The sequence below is a fragment of the Amia ocellicauda genome, chromosome 19, assembly GCF_036373705.1.
Source record: "Amia ocellicauda isolate fAmiCal2 chromosome 19, fAmiCal2.hap1, whole genome shotgun sequence".
In the NCBI taxonomy this organism is placed as follows: Eukaryota; Metazoa; Chordata; class Actinopteri; order Amiiformes; family Amiidae; genus Amia; species Amia ocellicauda.
The window spans coordinates 26,304,327-26,332,079 of record NC_089868.1 but is presented as its reverse complement, the minus strand read 5'-3'; the positions used below and the strand labels follow the sequence as shown (position 1 = coordinate 26,332,079).

Sequence of the window (27,753 nt, the reverse complement as noted above, 5' to 3'; positions counted from 1 at the left end):
GGCGCAGATTTCCGCAGCTCTGCGCTGCTCCGCCAATGGGATCGGTGGGATTCTGCAGATCTGCGCAGAACCTCTGCAGCTTCCTTCGGATGACGCGGCCGACGTCAGAAGTTCCAACTCAGCCGGAGCACAGGGGGAGGGGGCGTGGCTGCCGCGCTGACGTCACGGGGGGATAAACTGCAGCGGCGCCAGAGGCAGCAGCTTCACCGAGAGAGGAGAGAGAGAGCGGGGCACCCGACCCGCACCGAGCTCCCGTACCGAGCCGCACCGAGCTCCCGTGTGCGTGGCCCGGCTGAGCCCTCCTCCCTCCCCGCTGTACCTGGGCGGCCGAGTGGCCTCCAGGGCCGACTGATACAGAGAGACCCAGAGAGACACGCAACGACACCCAGAGCCCCCCGGAGAGTCACCCGGAGACCGGAGACACGCACAGACACGCAGAGAGAAGCGGCCACCATGTCCGTCCCGGCGGGGAGATGATGGGGGGGCTCCGCGCCGTGCTGCTGTGCCTCTCCCTGGCTCTGCTGTGCTGGTAAGATGGAGGAGGCCTCGTCTCCCACACCGATATGACAACACCGACATGTCAGCCCCGGGCGGCTGCCCCGCTCCGCCTCGGTGCTCCCGCCGGTGTTGGGCTGCTCCAGAGCGGCGTGTTGTAACTGCGAGCGCGGCGCGGCAGAGGCCGCAGCGTCCAGGATGTCCAGTATCGCCACCGGCGCCTGCTGTTGCGGGTTCAACGGCGCTCTTCCGCCGTTACTGACGGTTTAAACCCCGCGATGTCGGTTGTCATTTGGATGAATGTGAATTATAACGACCCGGTCGGCGGCTCTGTCTGGAGTCGTGAGAGGCTGCTTTGTGGAGCTGGTTCACTGCGTGTCTCACATTTACAGTCCGCCATCGGACCTGCATAACGGATTACATTTAATCAGCCATTTACATGGGTTTTAACTGCAATAAATGCATGTTGCTCGGTAAAGCAGGTTTCGGTTTGTGTTTGCTGCTGTGTCTCGCTGGCCTTGTCCACTGTGTTTGAGTTCAGGTGTGGTCTCTCGCTGTGCAGGGAGTGCAGGGGCTGTTTTCCACTGTGCCAGGAGGTGGCCCTTTGCTAGGGGGTGCAGGGGCCCTGGCGCCCTGTGCAGGTGCCATTTTCCACTGTGCCAGGAGGTGGTCCTGTGCCGGGGAGTGCACGGGCCTTGGGGCCCTTTGCCGGGGAGTGCGGGTCCATTTTCCTCTGTGCCAGGAGGTGGCCCTGTGCAGGGGCCATTTTCCACTGTGCCGGGGGGTGCAGGGTCCGTTTTCCACTGTGCCGGGGGGTGCAGGGTCCGTTTTCCACTGTGCCGGGGGGTGCAGGGTCCGTTTTCCACTGTGCCGGGGGGTGCAGGGGCCGTTTTCCACTGTGCCGGGGGGTGCAGGGGCCGTTTTCCACTGTGCCAGGAGGTGGCCCTGTGCCGGGGAGCTCGGGGGCCGTGTCTCGGTGTGTTGAACAGGTGGGCAGGTATTAGTGCAGTGTATTGGAGGCAGTGACGGACACACTTGTGCCACAGCTGGCGTTTAACATTTTGCATGGTTCTGCGATGTGTTAGGCAAGAGATGTCCTCCTGTACAGATATGACAGGTGCCTGGACTTGCTGTTGAATTGGGTAAAGGTGTTGCTCAAGATCAGCCTCTCTGTGCTGGGGGGGGGCAGCTGTGTTGCTCTGGTGTTTTACAGCTCTGGTTTCTGTCTGAGGCACTGGTAAGGGGGTGTAATTCTCACTTCAACAGGAAATTTTATAACTTTACTCTGAGCACAGGGCAACACTTTCCTTTCTTAGTTCCTCTGCAGTTGACGTCCGTAAGGGGCAACGACATGCAAACGATAGCAGTCCGGAGTTAAAATGCTTCTCGTGTCAGCGGCGAGTCTGCTGAGGAGGAAATCTGAAGTTCCTCTTCCGTGCCTGACGGGGTTTGTGTGGCTCTGGTTGGCACTGGTGGGGTATGGATCTTGTTTTATTGTCTTCATTTTCAGGCTACTTGTGATGTATTCATGTCAGGCCCAGGGCTCTTCTGTACAGGAAGTGTGAGTTTATTGATGGGGCGGGGGGGGTTATTGAAATGACATGTGACTATTGTTCAGCACCCCTGCCCTCCCTGCTCGCGATGCACAGCCTGACATCGGTTTGTGTGTGTTTAGCGGTTGGGTGACGTGGTCTGGTTTGTGAGGGCAGCAGTTACCCCTTTTTAATTCTCAAACTATATGTATTAATGTCACCCCCTATACGCACGCACTCGCCCCCCCGTATTATTGAGCTGTCTTCGATTACTATTTTTAGAGTGAATGCTGTGCAGCTCTGTGGTTGATGTGTGGCTGAACGGCCGAGACGCGTTGGACCCAAACGACTCCTCAACTGGCAGAGCGAAGAAGTTCCTGTATTTGTTTATTCACTTAATTTCCCCTGCCTGTTTCCAAAGCCTAAACGCACACGTGTCTCCTCTGAGGGGTGCGCTGGGCGAACGGCAGTGAGACACGGACACCTTCGTGGCTGCTGGGGTGCGATTCCTGGCAGGTTCAGCGGCAGCCTCGGCCAGGTCTGCAGGAATGTGCGTTCGCCAGCCAGACTGTTGTAAGAAGCTTTTAAAAAGCCTGTTTATATAGCAAAAAACAGCCTCCTCTGCGTTTTCACTAAGCATTGCGTTTCTCATCCAGCCAGATTTGTGTTTTTCTTAAACCACCACCTTCGTTTACTCAAGAAGTCTGAATATCTCCACGGTGTCAGTGGCCGACTGTGCTGGCGTTGTCGTCTCGTCTCCAGCCCCGCAGCGTCTCTAAAGAACTCGTGGGCATGGTAAAGAATCGTTCGGTTGTGAAGCGGAAGCTGTTGCTCGGTGGTGCTGCTGTCTTGGCCGCGGCGGTCGGTGCCCCTCTGTGCGTGGGTGCGTCCCGCGGGCCCCGCTGGGGAGACGCCTCGGCTGTTGATAGGTGGAAGAAGCTCGAAAGCACAGCGAGTGTTTCTCTGCAGTTGAGTTCTGTTTTAAACCCGTCAGACGAGCCCGTGTGTTGAGAGATCTGTGTCCTCCGCTCCGATTGGGTTGCCTTTTTTGGGGAGAGTTATTGACTTTCCTGTAATGTGATGCAAAGTGCTCACGGGGTTGTGTGGTTTGTCACCGGAGCGTCGGTTCATCAGTAAAGGTCTGAGAGGAGGACCTGCTTGCTGCTTCGAGCGACCGGTTTATTCTGATCAGACTCCGTGTTCAACTTGATTTTACAGATTGCTTTTAATAATTGTGCGCTGTCAGAAGAGAACCAGAATGCAGGGACTGTAGGGCCTTGTGTGGCCGCTGTGTAGTGTGTGCTGTATGGGCTGCAGTGTCGCTGCTTCGGGGGGGTTTGTATCTGGCAACCATATTAATTGCAAACAGAACAGAATAGTCTGTTGCTGAAGCCGTAGTTTTCTCCAAGTGGCAATTATCACACCTTCGCTGGGGGCCGGGGGGCCGTGAAGATGCTTGTGGCTGCAGTTGGCAGTAGTGAGAGGAATGTAACTCCGGGGGCACCGCAGAAGGGAAGGCTGTGCACGCAGTACTGTCGCTGCACGCATGTGCCGGGGGACCCCCCCAGTGCTTCCCTGGCCAGTGGACTCCAGAGCTCACCCAGAAGCCCGGCACACACCTACCTTCCCTCTCGTCTGGCCGGTGAGGGGATTACACGTATCGAAAAGGTCACGCTTAAACTGTTAATTTAAGAACCGGGAACAGAATCACTTTAATTGCAGGCTTACCTGCAGTTACTCCTGGCTAATGCCAGCGGCAGCCTAGCCTTGCAAATCCCGCTGTACTTTGGGGGGTCAGGGCTCAGTTACTTCTGCTGGGTTTGCTTCCGATCTGCTGTTTGGGTTCTGTGGCCCGGCTCGGTGAATCGGGGGGGGGGGTACCTATGCGTGTGGCAGCAGGGTTTCAGGTTGAGTGAAGATGTGGCGGCTCACCGATTCCCGTAAATCAGAGCTGACGGTTTGTGCAATGAGTCGGTATGATGCTGATGTGTTATGCCTGTTGGGGTGATGTCATCAGGTGAGCTGTGAGTGTGTGACTGCCGGGCAGGACAGGGAGTGGCTGGCTTTCCCAATTTCCAAGCACCGTTGTTCCCATCAGTCGATTTTTATTTTAAATTCCAGTTTGGGGGGGACAGAAAATGACGGGTTTTGTCTCGGCTGCCCATTGCACATTTAATTAGGCGGGGTTGTGCATTTATAAATAAGTTTAATCTGCTTAATTGGGACTTTTAATGATGCATCAGTGGGGGAGTTTGAACTGATTGTACAGACTCCCTAGCGTCCAGGTTTCCTGTGATCCGGCGTTCCTGATCTCTGTTAAGTTGTTCTGCCAGACTTCAGAGCCTGCGGTGAGGGATCCGATGAATGTGCCCTTTGTACACAACTGTGAAGCTGTCATTATTTTGTTGTGTAATCATCACTGGGGTGCTGTTGCGTATACAAGTCAAGCACATGTGTGTTTTTCCATTGAACACTTTACATATTCACGCACAACACCCGTGTGTGAGGCCTTGGTCTCAGCTGAAGCTGCCATGTGATTCGCACGTTGTATCCACAAACAAGTTGACATTTCAGTAATCCTTGGCCGGGGGGCGTCTGATGTGGCTCTTAATGACCCTGAGAGAATGAATGCAGTGGGGGGGGGGTGCTTTGCCTTGCCTGGCGTGTCCTGACCTGTGTATGAGTGTCTGTGTAGGAGACCGGTGTGCCGGTGTTGGAGCGTACAGATGTCTTTTGTGTTACTCTGAGGTGACGCCAGCGATTGTGTTTGGGTTGAGAACAAACAAATCGCAATTGCCCAAAAATAAACTGGCCAGGTGTTCGCAGGCTGTGAAGTAAGACATCGCACAGCGCTTCGTCTTCGCTCTGGTCACCTTCCAGGCAGGCGTTGAGAGACGGGGTTTGGCGTCGAGTATTGTCACTGGGGGGTCCAGATCTGTGGGGCAGGTTCAGGTTGCGCTACGCTGCATAATGTTAAAAATTCCTCTTGTGAAACTAATATGTTCAAGGCTTTCACCACACGACAGGCCTGTGACATCATCGTACCCCCCCGTTCATCCTGCTCGTCTCCGGGAGCACTTTGTGTTCCAGTAGGGGTTTCAAATGACGGCACATCGAGCTCTGGTGGTCAGTTGGTCAGCACAGCAAGGGGCAGATAACTGGACTGAACCAGCTGCTCCCTTACCTGTTCTGTTTTAGTTTGCATATTGCAGCGGCTTGTGTTGAGAGTCTCAGTGCACAGATGTGACTGGACATATTTGGAAAAGATCTCCCTCTAACTTAACAGAAGCAAGCTGTCAACTCATGCAAACTATACAAAAAGAACAAAAGATAATAGTTGCATGCAAATAATATTTAAACTGTGATTGCATTCAAGCGTGGGAGGGAGGAGTAGCAGCTTCTGTACAAAAGCTTTTCCAGATCAGCAGGGACACACGCACCCGGGACACAAATGGAAATTGGGCTTCAAGACATTCAAGACAGAAAACAGGAGACACTTCTTCACACAGAGAGGCGTCACAATCTGAACAAACTCCCCAGTGATGTGGCTGAAGAGACAATTTGGGAACATTCAAAAACAGACTGGATAGGATCCTTGATCACTTAGTTATTAATGGACACCAAACGAGCACGATGGGGCGAATGGGCTCCTCTTGATTGGACCCTTTCTGATGTTCTTAAACTGTGGGACTGTGTGTCTCTTTTCCCAACATGACAAATCTCCCTTAAAAATACTGGACTGGAGTTCACAAAACACATCGGTTTGGTTAAACCAACAGGGCCGCCGATGGATTGTGGCTGTCAGGTTCCTATTGTTCTTGCCCACTGGGTGTTGGGAACAGATAATCTGTGTGGGTGGGACAGCATACCACTGGCCTGCTGTGGCAGGAGCGCTGTGCCCTGACCTTGGCTTGAATATGCTGTCCAGCTCCACCTCCCCGGCCCACAAGGAACAGCACTGTACAGCATGGCAGCCTTGCTTTTCTTGGGTCCTGTGTGGGACCCAGGGGACTCCTGTCTGGTGTGAGCTGAGGGGGCCACTCTGTCGATCTCTCCACCTCTGGCGTTCCACACATTGGTCTATAGGCTCCACCCAAGACGCCCACTTTCCCCTCGGCACAACGGCCCAGTTTCGGCTCAGTGTGCAGCCTGCAGGTGTGTGCTGGGAGTGGCCTGGGACATCCTGGGGGAGGGGGGCGTTGGTTTAATTTCTGAAACCACTGGCTCCCTGCAGGGCGGGGGCAGCGCACACCCCTCCCATGCCTGTACAGCTCTGTGCGTTTTGTTGTTGGGTTTTTCTGCTGCTCTGGTGAAACACAATGCTGACAGAATAGCTTTCAGATCACATTAGATCACATGATGGAGTCGGACTCTCCCTAGAGCTGCTTTTATCCCTTCTGATCTTTATCACTCTTCTATTAATTCTCTCTTTTTTTATCTGGTTGGGCTGCAGTGGTGAAGCAGGCCGAGTGTGTTGTGTCTTTCTCTTTCTCTGTCTCGGTCTCTGTCTCATTTTTTCTGGTCGGGTGGCGGTGGTGAAGCAGGCTCCGGTGTTGTCACAGTTTGGTTTTCCTGCGGTGCTATAAATGTCCCGTCCGCTATTCCTGCTCTCCCAGCTCCCTCAGCATGTGCCCGAGTCTCTGCACGTCCAGCATGCGGACTGCACTGGCGTCTGGGAGCCGAGTCTCCCCTGTGTGGAGACTCTGTTTCCCGTTCTGTCCTGTTGGTTTTCCTTACAGAGAATCCAGTGAATATCTGGCCCCCTGGGGGCCCCTTGGACAAACATGCGTGAACAAAAAAACAACCTTTAAAACGCAAGCGCACACGCTCCACCCCCCCCCCCGCTCTCATTTGCCACGGCTAAACCCCACCTGCAAGCACCCCCCGCTCCACAAAACGCGTGTGTCCGGTGCGCCAGCGGGTGTATTTTAAGGCCTTGGTGCAGGGATTGGCAGAACCTTTTCTTCATCTGGCCAACGATACCGCATCTAAAGAGCCACGAAGCCAATTTGAATGACCCAATAATATAGAATGATTTTTACCCTGAGGAGGGGCAAGAGGCAGGTTTTGCTGAAGTGCAACAATTTAACTTATTCACATTTTGTTTGCTTGAATTGCACTGTTTCTAGTTGTGCTGTTTAATACTACAAGCACCAAGCCGGTCAATTGGACCATTTTGGGTTTTCAAATTGTAATTTCTCTGCATTTCTGACTTCTGCTGAATACTTGTATTCATATCCTAATGGCATTTGAGCTGCCCAGAATACCCAGAATAAACAATACATAGGCTATGCATTTATCTGATCTAGCTTGTGAGACCAAAGAGCCGTTTCAGACATGTGACTTCTAGGCTCTGAGTCGTGTGACATTATAGTCCCAGGTGTAGTCACGCATCTCTCCCTCTGCATCTCAACGCACACGTCTGTCGGCTCGGCTCAACACACACTGCCTGGGAACGCGTTCATACCAGCAACAACGCCTTGTACATTGTTTCAGTAACAAAACTTCAGAGCATAATGTTTATGTCCAAATGCTTTTCCTATATTATGGATACGTAGCATTATTATTGCTCGGTCGTTTCAGTCGCGCAGTGCTCTGGGATGTTTGTGTGTAAACTGCGGTGGAATTTGCAGTTTTCAGGTGATTGATGCATGAGATGGCAATTTTCTTTTTTTAATGAACACATTTAATATATTGGTCAATTTGATGGTTTTGGTGCCTGTACTCAGTGGCCTAATTGCAATTGTCGGCAGTTTTAGTATTAATGTGTTAATAGCAGGCCTGTGTACGTGTTACTCCGATATTCCTCTTTCCTGCTCAAGTCCCTTCTTCTGAAGCCCGTCTGAACGCCTGCTTTCTTGGCTCGCTGTCTGTTTGCACAGCTGTGACATCCCACCCCCCCCCCCGCCCCTGTGCGATCGTCACATGAATAATCTCGGATATTCGACATGATGTCCGGGAGCAGAGTTTGCGTCAGTTTGTTTTATGTAACAGTAATAATAATAAAAAGAAAATCTATTACAATTTCTGAAGAGGATTAAGCCTACTGCTGTGGGAGAGTGATGGTTTATCAGACTGGCCCATATTCCTGCAGCCCGGTGCTTCTCAAAGCTGTCACACCCCAGGCAGGTGGGCAGGTTTGAGCCGTGCCGTGGGTAGAGTGCCATGCTGTGGGTACGGGCCCTACAGTGCTGGAGTAGTTGGATGGCTCACCTGGCTCTGTGTAATTTTCAGCAGCTGCTGTGCACATGGATTTGGTTACAGGCCTGAAACTTGCAAAGTTCAGATGCTGTTTTTCTGTGAAGACCTGTACTGTAGAACACAGTGGTGCTGTTTTCCCCATTTTCAATGCCTGTGATCCGGTGCCCTGGGTGCAGACGGTGAGATGCGACTATCTTACCCACAGAGAGCTGGGTGAGCTCTGCTGCACCGGCCCAGAGTTGAAACGTGCCCGATTGCCCGGCCAAATGCTGACTGTGTCCGCGTTCAGTCTCCACTCTTGCAGCCTAATGAACTGCACCGCTGAGGGGACAGCGAGGCCGGTGGTGGGGAGGTCTGTGGGGATCTGTGTGGCTGGGCTGGAGGCCTGGGTTAAAGGCAGACTAACAAGAACACTGTGGTGTCTGTTTTAAAGCTGGCATGTCTAGAGGAACTGAAACTCCAGCAAACTGTGTGTCTGTGTGTGTGATCACAGTGGGGCATTCAGTTTGCCAGGAGATGTACAAAAAAAATGAATTTAAGTAATAATAATAATGGTAAAGTTCACTTTCTGAAATGGCAGCATGTAGTGCATTAAATGGTGTGAGTGATGGCTGTCAAACGTGGCTCTCTTGCATGCAGGGAAGCTGCCAGGTCTCCAGTGCAGTATTGGAGTTGTCCTGACCAGTGCAGATGCATTCTATCCTGAGCCTCCAGTGCAGGTGTCCCAATGGCAGGACTGCAGGAGCTGCCCAGGCTTTGCAAAACAGATTGTGCTGCTGGCCATGCAGTGAGACGTGGAGTATGCGGGGTGATTCATGCCATTATTATGATGCTCGTTCGGCATGAAGACATGTTTTCAGCGATTGCACATGCGGAAGGGGGATGCGCTCATTCAGCATGAATACATTGCCATATTTTCTGCACTTTTAGATCTCCTGCAATTTGGCAATTTATGTGTAGCATCCACTGCGCTACAGACACGTGTTCATCCTCATTTGGCCATGTTGGAAAAAGCTACAATTATTATTTTTAATTCTCTCAAAATCGCTTAAATGTCCCAGTTTTTAGCTTTCCATTCACTTAAAACTGACAAATAGTCCAGGCATGTTTATATGTGATTGATCACATGGAGAAGAGAACATTTTAATGATATTGGTAAACCCTTAGTACCAGTAACTGTATGTAATATGATGATGCTAGTAGACTGGTTTTATATACATATACATTAAATAAGGCACCGAGTGCGCTTGCGTCAGAGTTGTGCCTGTGAAATCAACACGAATTTGACATGACAGGCAGAACAGAAATGAATTGCGACTGACACAACCTCAAGGAATCTCGTATAATAAAAGTTCATGCCGCACACTGTTCCCTGCCATTAGTTTCCACAGCGTTGTAGCAACGTACGTTACGCTGTCAAAATGTTATTCAGTGTTGTAGACCCGTTGTGTTTGCTTAAATGTGATTAATTAAATTATAGTGACGCTTATTGTTATTGATTAAGCTCATGTGGAGGTAATCCAGGAAACAGATTGAGCAACACAAAAGGGCATTGATCAGGTGTAAACCTTTGCACAATGTTCTGTAAACTTAAGATCATTAATATAGAATGGAATAAAATGTCATTTAATGCCACCGCATGCGTGTCTTAATGTCACGAATTTCCACATGGCGTCTCGTGTTGTGAGTGTGACTGAGGAATGTGGTGAGAGCTGGGAGTCCGCTGCCCTGTCTGATCCTGGCAGGCCCAGCTGCCCCCCAGGCAGGGCAGGGATGCCATTGCAACCCGGGGACCCGTCTCGCCACAGGGCCGGCTTCATCTCGGCGGGAGAGCCGCTGCGTCCTGCTCACACCTCCACACTGCCTCCGTCTCGGGCCTCGGCAGACAGCTGGCATTGTGGGCGCTCAGGCTATTTAAAGCTTTGTGACAAGATATATAAAAACATAGACAGCTGTGCCCCCGGAGCCGCCCGTTAGACCTTCAGACAGATATGCGTTGTGGGGGTGAGGCATCTTCCACCGACGCCCGCCACATCACTCAGACTTTCACCCCTCCCTGATTAGATACGAGCGGCCCGGTGTCTTGGCTCTGCTCGTTATCTCGCAGTGAGCTCATGTTTGACTTGGCCACGGAGTTATCTTTTGTATTGGTGTTGCTGTACGACACACTGCGCTTTGATAAAACACACTATCTGAACACACGCCGTACTGGTGAACTACAGTTGCATAATTTGCACCTCTGCTCAATTGTGTTAATTATTTTGAAAGTTGTGTGTGAGAGTGAGTGAGTCTGTGTGTACGTTGCCGGCTGCTGTGCCGAGGCGGACACGTTGGCAGAGTGTGACGTGGCAGCCTGGTCTGTGTGCTGCCGAACCATGCGTCCACACAGCGCCCTCCTCCTTCTCGTCCCCTGTTTGCGTACCGGTTTGGCAGTTGTGCGACCCCACGGCGATGGCAGAGGCTGCTGAGCTGGAGAGGCCTGTGCTAACCCGTCTCCTCCCTCCCTCTCCCCGCAGCTCCCCCAGTCGTCATGTGTGTTGTTCGGAAGAGAGCCCTGCGGGCGCAGTGCAGCCCGCACAGGACAGCGGCCCTCCGGCGCAGCAGGAGGAGGAAGCTGAGCAACCGGTAAGTCTGAAGGCGTCTCGCCTGCATCTGTGTAACTTGGCTCCACTTGGAGCTCAGCTTTATTGAACTCTGTTTGAGGGTTGACTGCAGCACCTCATCAATCTACATAGTGTGTGTGTTTAATGTATACAAGTTCTCCAGACCCACAGAGCACCACAGCCACGTGAGACCGGTGCCCAGTCCTCCACAGGGCACGGTGCGGCTGGGGCAGGAGAGGCTGTTGTCTGGCTGATGGTTGTTTCCATCCACAGGGTGAAGGGCAGCGGGCACCGCACAGCCAGTCCTCCTATGACGTGGGCCTGGAGGCAGAGCGGGTCCAGCGAGAGGAGGCGCTGACGCGGGACGTTGTGAGGGACCAGGTGCTCGAGCAGGTCAGTGATCTGTACCAGAATGACACGCACACGCACGTCTCCCTGCTCTTCCAAGGAATTATTAGCCTGACTCGTGGCTTTTGTAAGAAGTGTTGTGTTTTCTGTGTCTTGGCAACAGATTGTGACAGCAGATGACCCCAGTGTGTCGGCTGAGCCAGAGCCAGAACCAATACCAGAACCAATACCAGAGCCAGTACCCGAGCCCCAGCCCGAGCCCCAGTCCGAGCCCCAGCCGTCCCCCATCCTGGACCAGATGCCCTCCACTGACGACTCCTCCAGTGCCACCAACGCTGAGAAGATCGCCAGCACGCCTACCTCACACACTCCTCCGGCCATGCAGCCCAGGTGAGTGCACCGAGCACAAGGCCCTCGGGCCCCTTTGGGTCCCGGTGTGCCGAGAGACGCGCCGTCGTGTCTGGTGTCAGGTGGCAGCGATGCGGTGACGGGGTATGAGTTTCTGTCGGAGGGGATTTCGGTGCAACGGCCCTGCCCTGGACAGACGGTGGTTAGAGACATGGCAGGCAGCTGAGGAAGGAGGTCGTTCCCGGTCCCTTTTCAGACCCAGTCCAATTCCACTTCTCTTTGCCACCGGCTTTATAGGCTCGACTGGAATTTAAAAAGCAATTGCGAATGGAACTGGAGTGGAATCGGGCAGTGACACGATTAGCCCCCGGTGAGCGCAGTGTCGGTAGAAGCAGCCCGAGGCGTCTGTGTAGCGTGTGCCGGGGTTGTGGACCTGGCACCGCCAGGCCAGGGTGTTCAGCACTGCCAGGCTTGTGGACCTGGTGTGTCATACTGCAGTTAAAGTTCACACACACACCTCTTCAGTCCGCTGGGGCTCTGGCAGCCTCTCTACACTCCTCCGTGTGCCACTGTTTCTGTCAGTTAGTGTCCCTCCGCATGTCTCCTCTGTGTGACTGTAGTGCTGTCCAGCTTGTGCCGCACAACACGCCCGCTGTATCGGCGATCCTCAGAGGCCACCGGTGCCTTGAGACCCCTGGGCGGTTCGACCCGTTGTTGATGTGTAGAACTGAGGCCTCCCTCGCCCCACCACCACCTCTCTCTCACATGCATATAATTACATATGCACACCCACTTGTTCATATACACGCATATGACACGCACAAATACATATGCATACACACACACCTATTCATATACATGTATATAGTCATACTCTCTCACACACACACAAAAAAAACACCCCTCTCCTCCCTGTGTGTTGCCGTCCCGCCGGGGCCCCAGGTAAACGGCGTGTTTTCTTTCCCTCAGCGCAATAGCGGTCCCCAGTGCCGATTCCCCTGTAGGCAGCTCTATTGATGCCGAGCAGTCCGCTGGTGACTGTGAGGCTGGAGGGACCCTTGTGGCGTCCCCTCCCAGCGAGCCCCCTCCCTTTGGCAGCGCACTCACCAGGTGAGTACCGGAGCCGGCCCGCGGGCCACGGTGACCCCGAGTCGCCAGGACCCAGGTAACGCCCACGGCGGCACCACCGCCGCCACACCTTCTCTGCTACGCTGACGCACCTGCGCTCGCCTTGCCTCTGTCTCACTGCCATCGCCGCGACCGCGTTGCTTCGCTCCGATCAGTCCTGTGTGTGTTGTCAGCGAACGGCCTCACTGAGTGTGTGTGTGTGTGTGTCTGCGTGTGTCTGCTCTGCTCGACAGTCTGGACGTGGGGCACATCGAGAACACCTCCAGCACCCACGGCCGGGCGAAGGTCACCAGCACCGACCTGGAGCCCACACTCACCCCGGTGGGCCAGGACAGTGCCGGGCAGGAGACGGGCGGCAATGCCTCCCACGGACTGGAGGGACAGGTGAGTCGCCCCCCGAGGGAGGCGCTGCGAGTTTCTGTCTCTGTCATTCTGCACTGCTCGGTGAGTCTGCAGTGGCTGTCGTTCTTGTCTTTACCCCCCCCTCGACTGTTGTGATGTGGTGAGAGCACTCGGCCCGAGGCGTCTGCTCTCCAAGGCCCGGTTCGAGCTGCAGATCCGGTTCTGCTGCTTCCAAGAGCCTCCCTGTTAGTGTTTGATTGTCCTCAGCCCGGCTCTGCATGGGGCCCCAGAGCCGTGATTAATTCAGGGTCTTCGGGCCAGCAAGAGCACCGAGCCGACGGGGGGGGGGGGGGCGAGGCGCTTGGGTTGGCTAAGTGTGTGTAGTTTACACGTGTCGCCATGTAGTGTAACTCTGGTTGTGTAACTCTTGTGTAACTCTGTAAACGTGCCGGGATGCCATCCTCCGTGTAGGGAGCAGCTGCGTGTTCAGACACACACGCACCGCCCCCCCGGGCTGATTCATGACTCGGCTGCTCTCACCGCTCGCTCCTCCACCCGGGTATTTACTTTTTCTTATTGCTGTATCTCCCCCCCACCCAGAAAGTGGACCCCCACGGTGTCAAAGAGGTGGACCCCTCCGCCGTGGTGCCCGGCAAGGACCCCGGAGACATCCCCACCTTTGACGAGTGGAAGAAGAAGGTGATGGAGGTGGAGAAGGAAAAGAGTAAGACCCGGCTCGTCTGCCTTGTGCACTAACAGGCCCCCCCGTTTCCATGCACACAACCCACTCACACAACCCCCGGAGGCGTGTCTCAGCCAGCCGCATGTTTGACGGGCAGCGCTGCCGCAGGCTCTGCTCCAGCGACATCGCAGCGATTCTGCTCTTCCCGCAGGACCGAAGAGTGCGGCGCCCCCCCGCCTGATCTCCGCACGGCCCTCCTAGAGCCTGGACACGACCAAGAACACGCATAACGGTCTTTTCTAAATGGAAGAGACGCTTGGCAGATGTAGAAAGAGGGGTTTAAATTGGGGTCCATATATATATTTCCGCTTGATGAGACGGGGGTGGGATTGAAATGTCTCCAGGTTGTGTGATTTGAGCACATGATTCTCCCAACTCTCCCCTGACCCCAAGACTGGGATTGCGATTGTGTGTAACTCAAGCAGCCTCCGCTTCTAAACCCGCCCCTATCTCTGTCCCCTGCCCCCCCAGGCCAGTCCATGCACCCCTCCTCCAACGGCAGCCCCCACGTGGTGAAGAAGGTGCAGAAGAACTTCAATAACTACGCCTCGGTGGAGTGCGGTGCCAAAATCCTCGCCGCCAACACAGAGGCCAAGGTAGGCTCCCGTCCTCGGCCCCGCCTCGCCCCGCTCCTCGAGTTCGGCCCCTGACTCCCCGTCTCCCTCTCGTCTCCAGAGCACCTCCGCCATCCTCATGGAGAACATGGACCTGTACATGCTCAACCCCTGTAGCAACAAGATCTGGTGAGTGAGCGCAGTGCTTTCTCAGAGTGGTGAGGAGTTTGTCATGCATGTGCCTCGGGGGGGGATCCTCCTTCTGCACAACGCTTGTTACACTGCATTCCCCTCTGCCACGCCCTTAGTCTCTCTCTCTGTCTGTCTGTCTCTCAAATGAGAGAGAGAGAGAGAGAGAGAGAGAGAGAATCTAGTTTTATCCGTTCTGTTATTGTTTGTTTCCGGTCTCTGTTTGTGATCTCGGTTCTCGCTTCCCTCTGCCCGTGGTGTTGATTTCCTGTCCTCTCCCCAGGTTCGTCATCGAGCTCTGCGAACCCATCCAGGTGAAGCAGCTGGACATCGCCAACTTCGAGCTCTTCTCCTCCACACCCAAGGACTTCCTGGTGTCCATCAGCGACAGGTCAGGGCAGGCTGCAGCCGGATGAGGGGCGGGGCTGCTGCGTTCCCAAACTCCCCGTGGTCTTGTTTCTGGTAGTGATTCTTTAACATGCAGCCCTTCTAGGCCTGGGGGTTTACTCGATGGCACAAGACAGGCTGCTGGAGCCTGGAGTAACCATGTTAACTCAACAACTTGTATCCATAAACTGTGGACAGAAGTCCACTTCTCCTGTGGCTGAGGACCAAAGCACAAAGCGTCTCTGTCCAGTGTTTCCCTGTTCACAGTGTCCTGTCCCCCCCCCAGGTACCCCACCAATAAGTGGATCAAGCTGGGCACCTTCCATGCCCGGGAGGAGCGCACGGTGCAGAGCTTCCCGCTGGACGAGCAGCTGTACGCCAAATACGTCAAGGTAGCACCACGGCCATCCTTGGCCCGTCACCCCCGACACTGGCCCGGCCCGGCCCGTCGCACACGCACTACACACACACACAGGCCTGTCACACTGATGCGCACACTGTATAATTAATATATATTCAGTCAAGCAACAATGAAGCAAAAGGTAGAATGGTTTTGCTTTTCAGTATCACTTGCTTAAAACTGTTTTATAACTTCTTGTGGTTCTGAAACTGAGACTGAGGAAGGGAATGCAGGTGTTTGTGTGTGTGTGTGTGTGTGTGTGTGTGTGTTTCTCTCCTCTGCTCGTGTGTGTGTCTCTCTTCTCCGCTCTCGGTAGAGCACCGTGTGTAGAGGGGACACCCTGCTTGTAGAGAAACTCTGGCACCCCCCCACCCCCTAGTCGCTTGACCTGCTTGTGGCATGAACCAGCTCTTCTACTGACCTTTTTTTTTCTCTCTCCTTTTCTGTTTCTTTTGCATCAGATGTTCATCAAGTACATAAAGGTTAGCATTCTCCTTACAGACGTTTTTGGATGCACTGTGAGGGGTGGGTGTGGTTTGGAGGGGTGGGTGCTGCTGGTGCTGGGGGGTGGGGGGGCTTTTGTGGTGGTGCTCTTTAATGCATGGCAGAAATGCAGTCTGCTCCCTGAGCAGGACCCCCCAAAAACTGATTGGGACAGAAGAGAGAGGCTTGTGCAAATCCCGCCTTGCTGCAGTGGCCCCTGTGAGGGCGTATGGGGCCCCGCACGTCCAGCCTTGTGCTCCGTCTCTTACCCGTCCTCTCCTCTGCAGGTGGAGCTGCTGTCGCATTTCGGATCTGAACACTTCTGCCCCCTGAGTCTCATCAGGTAGGTGGGAGGGGGGGTGGACCTCTGAAAGAGCAGTTTTGTTCCTGGAAGGGCTTCTATAGGCGTGTATTTATACACTGCTCTGTGAACCGCCTGCTTGGGTCCGAGAGTCTGGCATTTCCTGGCCTCTGTGAGTGTTGGCTCGGCGAGAATGCGTGGCCCCCCGTGGCCATCTCCCCTGCAGCCGTGCATTCCTGCGCTCTGGCCTGGATTGGCTGCCGTGCGGAGGCGCAGTGAGTGGAGAGGGGCTGGGGAAGCAGGCAAGCTAGCTGTGAAAACGTCCCGCCTTTGTGTGTCCAGTGCCGGGCAGGGGGAGTGGACGGGGGGGGCGGCGTCCTCCCCATTTTTATTGCCTTCTGCTTGGCGCATGTTTTCACACAGATGGTCTATTAAAAACAGGCCACGACGGATGAGGACTTGCATCTGAATCCATCCAGCTGTCTGTGTCTGTAGAGAGTCTGAGGCACAGACACCAGATCGGTTAATTGGAGCCGTCTCTCTGTCTCTCTCAGGGTGTTTGGCACCAGCATGGTGGAGGAGTACGAGGAGATCGCTGAGTCGCAGTACGCCTCGGAACGCCTCGAGTACCTGGATGAAGACTACGGTAAGACCACCATGCCGCCACTGGGCCGTTTCTCCGCCTACTGACACCCCCCCCACTTCCGCAGAGTCTCTGGCACTCACCCGCTCTCCTCCCCCTCCAGATTACCCACCCGGGTACGTGCCCCCCGAAGACAAGGCCTCCAAGAACCTGCTGGGCTCGGCCACCAGTAAGTAAAGGACCAACGCCGCTGAACTCGTTGACACCGTTAATATTTCGGCAGCCATACCACAGGCTAAATTGTAGGTTCCTCTGTCATTCATTCCCAGAAATCTCAAGGGCGTCTTCTGTGTCTGTGTGTTTTGTTCCCCCCCGTCTCAAGCCCTCGGGCCGGTCAGGAGGTAAATACTGGGCATGTGCAGCTACTAACGGGTTGTGTGCTGTAATGGCTGTCTGCACTGGCTGTGCTGCTGCCTCGTCGGTCCCCAGGGCCAGGGGCGGCGGCCGACGTGTCGTGCGTTCAGAGTGTCAGCCCTTCTCCGGCCCCCAACGGGCTCCACTGGGGGGGTGCAATATCCTGCTCTAAATCCCTGGCCCGAGGCCTTTAATAAAGAAAATACGAACTTGTGTGGGAGAAACCCGCCCGTGCATGGGACCGGGCCGCGCAGCGCTTGGCACAGCGTGAGTTTCCTGTCCGAGTGCCGCGCTGCCCGTTCATGTGCCTGTGTTTGCGTTGCAGATGCCATCCTGAACATGGTTAACATAGCGGCCAACATGCTGGGGGCCAAGTCCGAGCTGGAGGAAGCGGCGAAGAGGGAAGGTACTGCCGCTGCCCCCATCCCCTCCCATCCCTCTCACCCTCTTTCCCCTGCTGTCTCTCACTCCCCGGCGCTCTCTGCTGTCCCTCCGTCCCGTCCCCCGGGGCCCCTGTGGTCTTCGTCCTGACTTAAGTCGGCTCTGTATCGCGCTCCCGAGAGCAGCACAGTGGGTTTCATAAGCGAGAGAGACTGAAACCAGGCCAGATCCGGGAGGACGGTTAACCCTTAGGGACCCGTCATGACTCACGCGGAGGCCTGTCCTGTCTCCAACCCACCCGGGGGCTCGAGGATTAAACTGGGGGCTTGTGAAGTCGTCTCTCCCTACTTGTCCCTCGACCAGTGGGGAGGAGGCTGAGGGGGGCGGCGTCCACTCGGGCTGCAGAACACAGGCCTGCTGCGTCTTCATCAGAACAAGCCCATAAACGGCCCGAGTGGAGTGAGGTAACGCAGCAGATGTGCCGCTCCGGTGCCCGGCGCAGGAAGAGGCCCGGCGCGGCAGCACGCGGCACGCTGGGAGGGAATCGCTTCCATGCAGGTCCTTGGCAGGCGGCACAGAGACCTGCAGTGCAATCTGGGAGTTCACACGGACAGAGCTGTGCTGGCCTTGGCTTCACTGCTGCTCTCTTCACCGCTGTGTGTGTGTGTGTGTTTGAGTTTGTGCATGTGTGCTGCTCTGTGTGTGTGTTGTTGCGTTTGTGTTTGTGTCCCACACGTGTGTCGCTCTGAAGCCCACTCGCCTGCTGCCCTCTTGTTTTCCAGCCAACGCCTCGGCCGCAGCTGGGAACGGGACAGAGATGCCCCTGGTGATGCAGCCCCCCACCGACTCGGCTCCCGTGTGAGTGTCCGGCCCGGAGCCCCAAGCCTGCCGCCGCCCCCCCACACCACAGCCCCTTCAGGGAGACTACTGTGTTTGTGCATTTTAGCCCCCTTGATCTACTCCTCCCACACCTGTCGTGTCAATTACACGACTTTTAGAACCAGCAGACACTCGCCGGGGGCTTCATAGGCTAGTGGAGTAAATAGTGAAAGTCTGACAAAGCAAAGAGGGGACACAGACAGACACACAGACAGACACACAGGATGAGTGTCTGGCTGCACTGAGCTCATTGCTCTCTCCTCACCCCAGGCTGGAGGCTGGCGAGGCTGTCCATCCCTCGCCGGTGGAGGTGGAGGGAGAGCCGACCCCCGAGCCGGAGCCCCCCGCGGCTGCGCAGGTGCCAGAGGAGAGCCTGATCGTCACGCTGGTGCAAGAGGAGGAGGAGGAGCCCAGCCCATCCACCGTCACGCTGCTGGAAGCCGAGGAGGAGGAGGCCGATGCCGGGGGGCCGGATCGCCGTCGGAGCGAGAGCCTCACGTACTGCGGGGGGCCGCTCGCCCAGTCCTGCGCTGCCAGCTTTGCCGAGGTGGTCCGGCAGTGGTGCTCCGCCGATGCCGCCCTGCAGAGGCAGCGCAGCGGGGTCCCAGTCCGGCGAGAGACGTGGCTGGGCCCCCGCATCTCCAAGCACACCCCCCTGCTGCCCCCCTACACACAGACCCTGCCCACTGCCACGCTGCCGCCCCCCCCCACAGAGCGGCCCCCCAGCACGGAGGAGCAGCCCCCCGCCATCTCCCTGGACCCAAACCTGGCCGCACCGCCCTCCCGCCCCGTGGAGCCCATCCTGCTGGAGCCCAGCCAGTCCTCCTCGCTGGCCCAGCCCGGCCCCTCCAGCCTGGACTCGGCCCAGCTGCTCCCCACGGAGGACATCCCCGAACCCCCCACCGGAGAGCTGCCACAGCTGGGCCCACCGGCGCCTGACGGCACAGAGACAGAGCCCGTGCCCAGCAGCAACAGCAGCGCCACCGTGCAGGAGACCCCTCCCGGGCCCGAGACCCCCGCCGCCGCCCCACAGGAGACCCCCAGCACCGGTCCGCCCGAACTCCCAGCTCCCACCGCCACGCAGCTGGCGGAGACACCCGCCTCCCTCGAGCCCCCGCTCCCCCCCGTGGAGACGGACCCCGGCCAGGCCCCCCCGCCTGACGAGCTGCCACCCAAGCCCACCGATGCCCCCGAGACCCCCGAGCCGCCCGCCGAGGAGCCCCCCTCCCCCGAGGACCTGCTGCTCTCAGCGCCCGTGGGCAACGGCCAGCTCCAGCGCAGCGCCACCGACTTCTACGCCGAGCTGCAGAACTCCTCGGACCTCGGCTACGGCAACGGCAACCAGGTGCACGGCTCCAACCAGAAGGAGTCGGTGTTCATGAGGCTCAACAACCGCATCAAGGCCCTGGAGATGAACATGTCCCTGAGCAGCCGCTACCTGGAGGAGCTTAGCCAGAGGTCAGTGCGGCCCCCGGGGGCCCTCCGTGTGTTCGTTCTGTCCCATAAGACACTGTAGTTAGTTCATCAATCAATCAATCAATCAATTACTTGTTTCTGCACCCGTTCCTCTTTTCTGTTGCTTGGTTTGTTAACCGTTTCCTGCCTCTTTCGTCACGCGGTCTCCAGCCATACCGTGCCGGTCAGTTTCTGGGTTCATCTCCTGCTTTGTCTGGTCTCTCCCATCAGTCAACTAAAAGCTGGTTTCGAGTTCTATTTGAAAGATGCTTCTTTGGCCTGAATAAGCTTCCCCAGGACGTCTACACGCCTGTGTGAATATATCTGTGTTTGCACTGGAAGGTACCGCAAGCAGATGGAGGAGATGCAGAGGGCCTTCAACAAGACCATCATCAAGCTGCAGAACACGTCACGCATCGCCGAGGAGCAGGTCAGTCGGGGGGGTCGTGCCTGTAGCTGTAGTCGCACTTTAACAGTAACCGGAGCTGCACCCTGCTAGACTCGGAAGGGGCAGGGCGGGTGCCGGTGTGGCTGGGGAGCGGCCCTGGGCAGGCAGTGAGGCTGTATCTCCGTCCCCCGCAGGACCAGCGGCAGACCGAGTCCATCCAGCTGCTGCAGAGCCAGCTGGAGAACGTGTCTCAGCTCGTCCTTAACCTGTCGGCCACCGTCGGCCAGCTGCAGAGAGAGGTACCGCCTTTCGTGTGTGTTTGTCTTGGTGTGCCTGTGTGTCCGTGTCCACCCTGACCTGTCCCCTGTCTGTGTGTCCACGCTGACGTGTGTGTGTGTGTGTGTCTCTGTCTCTGTATCCACGCTGACCCGTCCCCTGTCTGTGTGTCCACGCTGACGTGTGTGTGTGTCTCTGTATCCGTGCTGATGTCTCTGTGTCCACTCTGACCATGTCCCGTGCCGCAGGTGTCTGACCGGCAGAGTTACCTGGTGGTGTCGCTGGTGCTGTGTCTGGCGCTCGGCCTCCTGCTGTGTGTCCAGCGTTGCTGTGGGGCCGCCCCCCCGCACCGAGAGCCCATCTCCCCCATCCCCAAGAGCAACCACTACCCCAGCCCCAAGAGGTACGGCTGCCGCCCCGCTGCTAGGACCCCCGCACAGGGCACGGTCCAGTCAGGCTGTGTGTGAACATTGTCTATGTTTGGAGCAGTACTATCTAGTGGGCTCTCTGTCACTGTAATTGGGCCATGAGGGATACCGTAGTAGCTTCAATGACTTCTGCAAACAGATGTGTGTAAAGCCAGCCCAATAAAGGATGACAAGGACACAGCGCCCTTAATAACACGAGACTTAGTGCCCATATAGAGTCTCAACCCTCTGCTCGGCCCGGGCCAGGCCTGGGGGGCTCCGATACCTGGGGGGACACTGAGCTGCCGTTTCTGTTCCTGCAGGTGTTTCTCCTCCTACGACGACATGAGCCTGAAGCGCCGGGTCTCCTGCCCGCTGGTGCGCTCCAAGTCCTTCCAGCTCCCGGCCGCGGAAGGCAAGTTGTGTCCGCACTGGCCAGTGGGGACCATCGCTCCCTCTTGCAGTGCTGCCACAGTACGGGGGGGGTGGGGTGGGGGGGTTCACCTGTCAGAGCTTGTCATCTCGACTCATTTAAGAGCATAAACCCCACAGAGACCACCTCCCTGCCATCGCCTCACTAGAGGAGAGGGGCGCCTCTTCCGTACAGACCCCCCGAGATGCCGGTGGGGTTTAGGGGTTTCCGCACATCTGTCGCCGGGCCCTCCTGCTGCCCCGAGGCACCGGGTGGATTCGGCTCGGGAGACTCATTGCCGATGCATGCGGCACGATTGCAAGCAGTGACTTGGGGGGGCGGGGGGGGAGAATATCCACAGTGCCAGGAGCTCTGGAGTCGCATGACTTTCAATTATGTCTAAAAAAGCTTGTGTCAGACTTGGGAGGGCAATTGGCTGAACTGGAGCACGCTCTCCCTCCCCCTCTCGGGGGACGGTGCTGGCCGGGGTCGTACTGGGGTCGCTGCTCGCAGGTGCCCCGCTCATGCTTGACTGCTCTTGTCTGCACCGCCATTAACCCCATCCCTCTCTCCCTCTTCAGTAGGTGCCGATGACTTGTACATTGTAGAACCGCTAAGGTTTTCTCCAGACAATAAAAAGGTACAGTGTCCATTTACCTCCTGCTGTTTGGTGCCGGCGCTGTGCACAGCTTCCCTGTCGGGCGTCGTCCTAACCCTGCGCTCGGGCTGCCGCTCAGCAGTGCAGCTGTGGGACGGCCCGTAAACCACTTCACTGCTGGGACTAGGGGGGTGTGCTGGTACAGGGAGCCCCCAGGGGGCGCTGGGACTCGGGCAGGGCTGATATCTCCCAGGGCCTGTGACTGGCTGCAAAAAACAGCTCAAGCACTTCTTAAAGCTGGGGTGTCGTCAGAATTCACTTTTATAGTACCGCTGGTCAGAACCACTGTGTAGGTCTAAATGCTAACTGTATAAAAACACGTCTGAAGTGATGCGTCTCTGAAACGTCCAGCTCACTCAAAGCGGCGGCTAATTTGTGTGTGACGTCACCAGGACAAGCTCGCAGTCTCTCGGGCTGCTTTAGCAACGAAAACCCGTTCCCAAACAATAATAACGCACCCAGAGGAGGGATGCCGTTGTTAATGAGTGTATAATATATCGTTGCTTCCAGGTATTGAAGCCTTAACCTTGCACTGAAGAAACGAGAGCATGTTCAGTAGAGGACTCCTGAGCTGGGAGACGCGCGTGCTGCTCTGTAGGGTTGTCGCCTGACCCTCAGTCCTGGGACAGCGAGACAGAACGGCTTCACGAGTAGCTGCTCAATGAAATAAGTTAGCGCGTTAATTACCCTGCGCCTTTGCTCGGATGAGTCTGGTTGCTGGATGACTGACTGCAGCAGACGGGTCGTTGTGATGATGAGCTCAACGTCCCGCAGTTTGACAGACAGACAGGAAACGACTAGTGAAACAGGAAACGCGTTAGTGTCTGTATGAGCAAGTGAAATATTATGATTAATAATAATGAAGTGTATTGTGAATATTGTATCCATTATTATTATTCTAATTATATCATGGTGTGCTGTGCATGATAATTAAGCACCATTATCAGTCTGAGCGAAGGTGTAGGAGTCGTTATCGGGTTAATTTCTCTCCGTTCAGGAGTCTGTCTCAGTGTCCCGGGATTACAGTGTCTGCTCTCCTGTATGTGATGTCGGGCTGGGGGGGGTGAATTGTCCACATCAACACTCTCACACAAACATCTGACCCAGAAACATCGCTCTCGCTGCCCTCTGCCCTCGAGCGCCCGTGGTTTAGATCAGTGAATGTCCTGCTGTGACGCCTCGCTCTCGCTCTCCCAGGTCAGGAGTCAGAGGTCTTAAACATATTTACATTTTCCCATCTTACAAGCAATGGAAGTGAATGAAACTTTCAGGACATATTTAGAAAGTATAGGCTCGCACATTCATGGAATAAATGATGACACCCCACCTTTAGGTTGTTCACTTAAGGAATCTTTTCCCTGACCTGAGGGAATCGGTTCAGAGTGTTGCACAAACACGTCCCTGTTCCCCTCGGGTCAGGAAAATCCCTGAGAGCTGAGCGCTGCGGGCCGGTAGCACAGACACGCTGCGATGCCTGGCTGTTTTATGTAACGTTACACAAGAAAATGGCAAAGAGACAAAACCCGGCTGGTTGGAAGAAATATAAAAAATTGACAAACTGAAAAGCGTGTTCATGGTGAGATTTAACCCTCGGGTGACAGCAGTCGCTCCACACACGGGGGTGAAATAACTTAATTACCGGTTCAGATGAAGGGAAGTTGTTTTATTGGCCCGGCCTCAGGACAGCGGGCTCTGTTGACTCTGCCTGACTCTTATTTTAGTGAAATGGCTTTGATGGAGCCTGTCTGGCCCGGCTGCTCTGACCCCTGTGTCAGAGACGCATGTCAGAGATGCCCAGCCCCTGTAGTCTGGCTCCATGTCGAGGCTGTTTCCCCCGTGGCACTGAAGTGGTTCGAGCTGCTTGCCTCTGCTGTGTCTGTCCTGCTGCTCAGCTGCTGTCTGACTGACCTCCTCCCTGTCTGTCCCCTCCCCGTCGCTCTCCACAGAAGAAGCGCTGCAAGATGAAGGCCGAGAAGACGGAGACCCTGCGGCCCGGCGCCGGCGCTCCAACAGTAGCTAACGGCGGCCCCCGCTGCCACGGCGGCTTCCTGCCGTCGGGGGAGGTGTGCACGTCTTCCTACAAGGGCCCCCCGTCCGAGGGCAGCAGCGAGGGCTCGTCCCAGTCTGACGAGTCCCTGTTCTGCGGGATCTCGGCCTGCACCCGCCTCTGCAACGGCCAGCCGCCCCCCCGCACACGGACCGAGAAGCGGGCGCTGAAACGCCGGCGCTCCAAGATGGCGGAGCAGGGCCGGGGCATGGAGGAGCTGCTGCGGGGCCGTGCCGTGGCCAGCCTGCAGGACATGATCGCGGGCAGCAAGGACATCAGCGTGGGCACGTTCGGGGGCACGGCCGTGTCGGGGCACGTGTGACTCCAACCCCCAGGGCCTGTACGCAGACCCCCCCCTAGGGCTGGGCGTCTCCTCCTCGGCGCCCCTCGTCCTCCGGCCTCTCCTCGTTCATGTGCCTTGTCTGTGCAGAGCTTGTGGTCTGAAAACGCCCAAAACAAACACAAAACCTTTTACAGAGAGAGAAGAAAAACGGTGCAATGGAAGGAGTGGGTTCACTGGGGGACCCTGTGCTGCCCGGTGGGGGGGGTGCGCGGCGGACCACACTCCATCCCGCCCCTGGTTTTACAGAGGCAGGCGCCCCGGGCCGGGTCGGGACGGGCTGGACGGGAGGCCGAGGACAGGCGTACTCCTCCTGGACGTTTAATTTCCTTCTGCGTTCATTGTTCTTTCGCTCAGTTTGTCCTCGTTGGTGTTTTCACACTACAGCCGTGGGAGTCCAGGGACCAGAGCCTCTAGTCTCGCAGTGCACCCCCCCCCCCCACCAAAGAGCACTGTGACCCGCAGGCCCAGCGAGCCTCCGGGCCGTGACTACACTGCTTCTTTCCACTAATTTATTTTTCATTATTAGTACGACTTGTTTTTTTGTATTATTAATATAGTTTAACAGTCAGGCTGGGGGGGCTTGTAGGTCCCTGTTGCCGCTTGGTTGGTTTTCTTCCTGCTTTGTGGTCCAAGTCTGGGTGTCCTCCCCCTGTCTGTCTGTGACTGTGTGGACCGCACCGTCTGGCTCCCTTTCAGTGTTCTTTGTATGATTTCTGTAACCGCAAGCTGGGTGGGGGGGGAGAAAACCAGGTACTTTATTTTACTGGAACAACACGCCACACGGATGGTGAATTCAGAACGGGTGGGTGTGACTAGTCTGAGGCGACGCTCCTGTGACATGGCTCTCCTCAGCCGGGCCGTGGGTCATCGGCGCTGTCCGGGTCCTTGCTCACAGCCGACCCTCTGGTCTCCGAGGGGCCGCAGGCCGGTGACGGACCCTCGTCTGCGCTCGGCTGCACGAAGGGGGTTTGTGCTCCGGGGCGGGAGCGGGGGGGGCTTTCCCTCTCGGCCGCAGAGCGCAGCGAGGAGCTCGAGTCCTGCCGGGCCGGGGACGGCTGTCTGCTGATCGCACCCCCGCAGGGTTGTGGGTTGGGTTCTCAAAACAAGGGATGACCTGGAAAGGTTCAGTCCTGAAATCCCTTCTGGATGATGAGTCAGGGTGTTTGAGGTCTTTAAACTTCTGTTTAGTGTCTTGTAGTGGAGCAGCGGTGCTGTCAAAGGGCCCGGCCCGGCCCGGTGGGGGTGTATGCTTTGGGAAGCGATCCGACCTGGGCAGAACCGATGATAGACTTGCAGGACAAAGATGCGACTGCATTCTGAACCCACCCTGTGTGTGTCAGGGGCCCTGCAGGGCCACTGACTGCTGCTGCTGCATCTAATTTATTTATTTAATTATTTATTTAAATACTCCCACAGACCTGCCTCTTGGCGGGGGGGGCGCGGCAGCAGAGCCTAACACACAGCGGCCTCCGCATTGGACATCTGGAAAACTGTGACCGTAATGAGCAGTGTGAGCAGAGGGACGTGTGTCTGTGCTGTGGGTTGTGGCCGGGGGGGGGGACACTGCTCTGGCCCCCTGCGTCTCCAGCTCCCCGTGACTCCCGCCTCTCTCCTGTAGAGACGCCTGTTCAGTATTTGGACATCTGTAAGGTTTTCTTCCTCCTCAGACAATCGTTTGTTGGACTGCTGTCCTTCCGGTACGTGTGTGTGTGTGTGTGTGTCGGAGCCTGCGGTTCCACACAGTCAGTCGGGGCTCCCTGTGGGGCCAGCGTGGCCCTCCCCCGAGACCAGGTGTTCGGTGGCCCTGTGCCCCCTATCCCTCTGCATTGTCCCCTATGCTCCCCACAGTAGACTGGCCAGTGTTTTAGTTGCATCAGCCTGATCATTCCCGTCGGCCCTGTGCCCCGCTCCGGAGGTTCTAGTCCCGTTGATTCGTCCGGTGTGGTTCTGACCCGTTTCGTCCCGGTGTCTGCAGTCTGATGCAGGCAGACCAAAAACTCTACTTTTTATATGTATTTTTTTATGCATAAGCAATGCAGTCAGTGATGAAGACCCAGACCCGAGGCCCGATTCTAGTGTTGGGGGGGTCTGTGATGGTCTCTCCCGTTACAATGCCGGGGGGGTTCTGTCCCGCAGTGTTGCTGTATTTCCCTGTTCACTACTTGGGGCGGGTGTTGTGCACAGTGGTTTTGTGAAAGGTGCCTGACATGTTCGCAGTGGGGACTGGTGTTTGTGTGTTTAATCACCATGAGAGACCTCTGACAGGACAGGGATGTGACTGGGGGGGACAAGGCTGTGCGTGTGTGTGCAAGTATGTACGTGGGAGTTGTGCGTGCGTGTTGTGCGATCGTGAGATGGTGAATGTTTTTTAACCCGAATGTCTGGGGACGCTGTCCCGGCTGTGTGGCTGGTCGCCCTGCTGTGAAAGGGTTTCGGCTCAACTTGCACTCTTATCACTCCTCTTGCCTTCTGTTTTCCCACAATGCACCGTGTGTGTCGAGCGCTCGTCTGCCAGGCGCCATGCTGCTCATCTTTGTCTGTGAGAGTGAGCTGCACAGTCCTCTGGAGCGCAGTGTCACTGCAGAGATGTAGTGCCATTAGAAACTGTGAATTTCTAAATAAAATGAACTTTGTCTTTAAGCGCGAGTGCTGCGTCTCCTTTTTACATCAATGTGTGTGTGCGTGCCATCAATAGACTGTTGTGTGCCGGCTGGGGGGTGGAATCGTTATTCTGCTGAAACTTAAGATTGTAATCGGACAGTGATGTGAAGAACATCCGCCCCTGCTGTGCCTATCAGCCCCTGCATTGGCTCAGTCAGGACACCAAATTATTCTCGAAAACAAATCCCACCGACTGGTTTGTGTGGTTGTGTGACATGCCTACCCAGGGCTGCTCTAGAGCAGGTGTTTGTACTTCAGCCTCCTTAAATCTGTCATTAGTAGATTTAAATAAAGTTGTTTGCTTCTAAACTTGTAACCTGGGGTTTGGTTTCCACTGTGGTTTAGGAAAAAAACAAGCAACGAAAACTGCGTGGATTACAGCTACAATACAGGAAGCTAATTCTGCCCCAAATCCCAGTTAAACCCCTCTCAGCTTTTTACACACGGGGCAGGGGACTCCAGAATTTTGGTGCATTTCCTCACACTGCCGTCACGGAGCAGAAACACAGGTCCGTGTATTAAACTGCTTAGTTAGAGAAACAGAAGCCGCTGCTCGATCAGTGAGTCACGTCGAGGTTGTGGATAGGAAGTGACTCGCCGCGCCTCTCGGCCGCAGGGTTGGACCCCCTTTCCGTGTCATCCCCCCGCCCGAGGCCGGCGGTGGGGCTGGGAAACCGAAACCCAGCTGAGGTCTTCCTGCTTTAAAGTGCGTCGCTGCCCTGGCCGGCGCTGTGGAGTGGCGGTCTCGGGGTCTCGGGGGTTGTTTACTCATGCTCTGGCTGGTGCCATTCTTGTG

The 27,753-nt window shown here is 56.0% G+C and overlaps 1 protein-coding gene across 4 annotated transcripts; it reads left to right on the top strand.

The window, feature by feature from the left end:
* The first annotated feature begins 175 nt into the window (after nt 1-175).
* suco (SUN domain containing ossification factor) lies at nt 176-26,936 on the top strand. 4 transcript variants are annotated; one of them, XM_066691884.1, is made up of 24 exons: nt 176-529; nt 10,745-10,853; nt 11,105-11,224; nt 11,343-11,569; nt 12,497-12,637; nt 12,889-13,039; nt 13,598-13,721; nt 14,211-14,335; nt 14,415-14,482; nt 14,766-14,873; nt 15,156-15,261; nt 15,731-15,751; nt 16,040-16,095; nt 16,608-16,699; nt 16,800-16,865; nt 17,376-17,456; nt 18,214-18,289; nt 18,581-19,768; nt 20,108-20,195; nt 20,348-20,452; nt 20,678-20,832; nt 21,160-21,251; nt 21,833-21,888; nt 23,853-26,936. In XM_066691884.1, the coding sequence occupies exons 1-24, from the start codon at nt 474-476 to the stop codon at nt 24,273-24,275; spliced, it is 3,834 nt and encodes a 1,277-aa protein (XP_066547981.1). In that variant the 5' UTR covers nt 176-473; the 3' UTR covers nt 24,276-26,936. The 4 variants fall into 4 exon arrangements, with proteins under 4 accessions (XP_066547981.1, XP_066547980.1, XP_066547983.1 ...); XM_066691883.1 differs by having other exon boundaries at nt 21,830-21,888; XM_066691886.1 differs by lacking the exon at nt 12,497-12,637 and having other exon boundaries at nt 21,830-21,888.
* Nucleotides 26,937-27,753: the final 817 nt, after the last annotated feature.

Bases quoted from the DNA above. Each gene is read 5' to 3' on its own strand.
- suco (XM_066691883.1), top strand. From the start codon at position 474: ATGATGGGGGGGCTCCGCGCCGTGCTGCTGTGCCTCTCCCTGGCTCTG. The intron at 18,290-18,580 runs GTGAGTGTCCGG...TCCTCACCCCAG, and splicing joins CCCACCGACTCGGCTCCCGT to GCTGGAGGCTGGCGAGGCTG. The intron at 21,889-23,852 runs GTACAGTGTCCA...CGCTCTCCACAG, and splicing joins TTTCTCCAGACAATAAAAAG to AAGAAGCGCTGCAAGATGAA.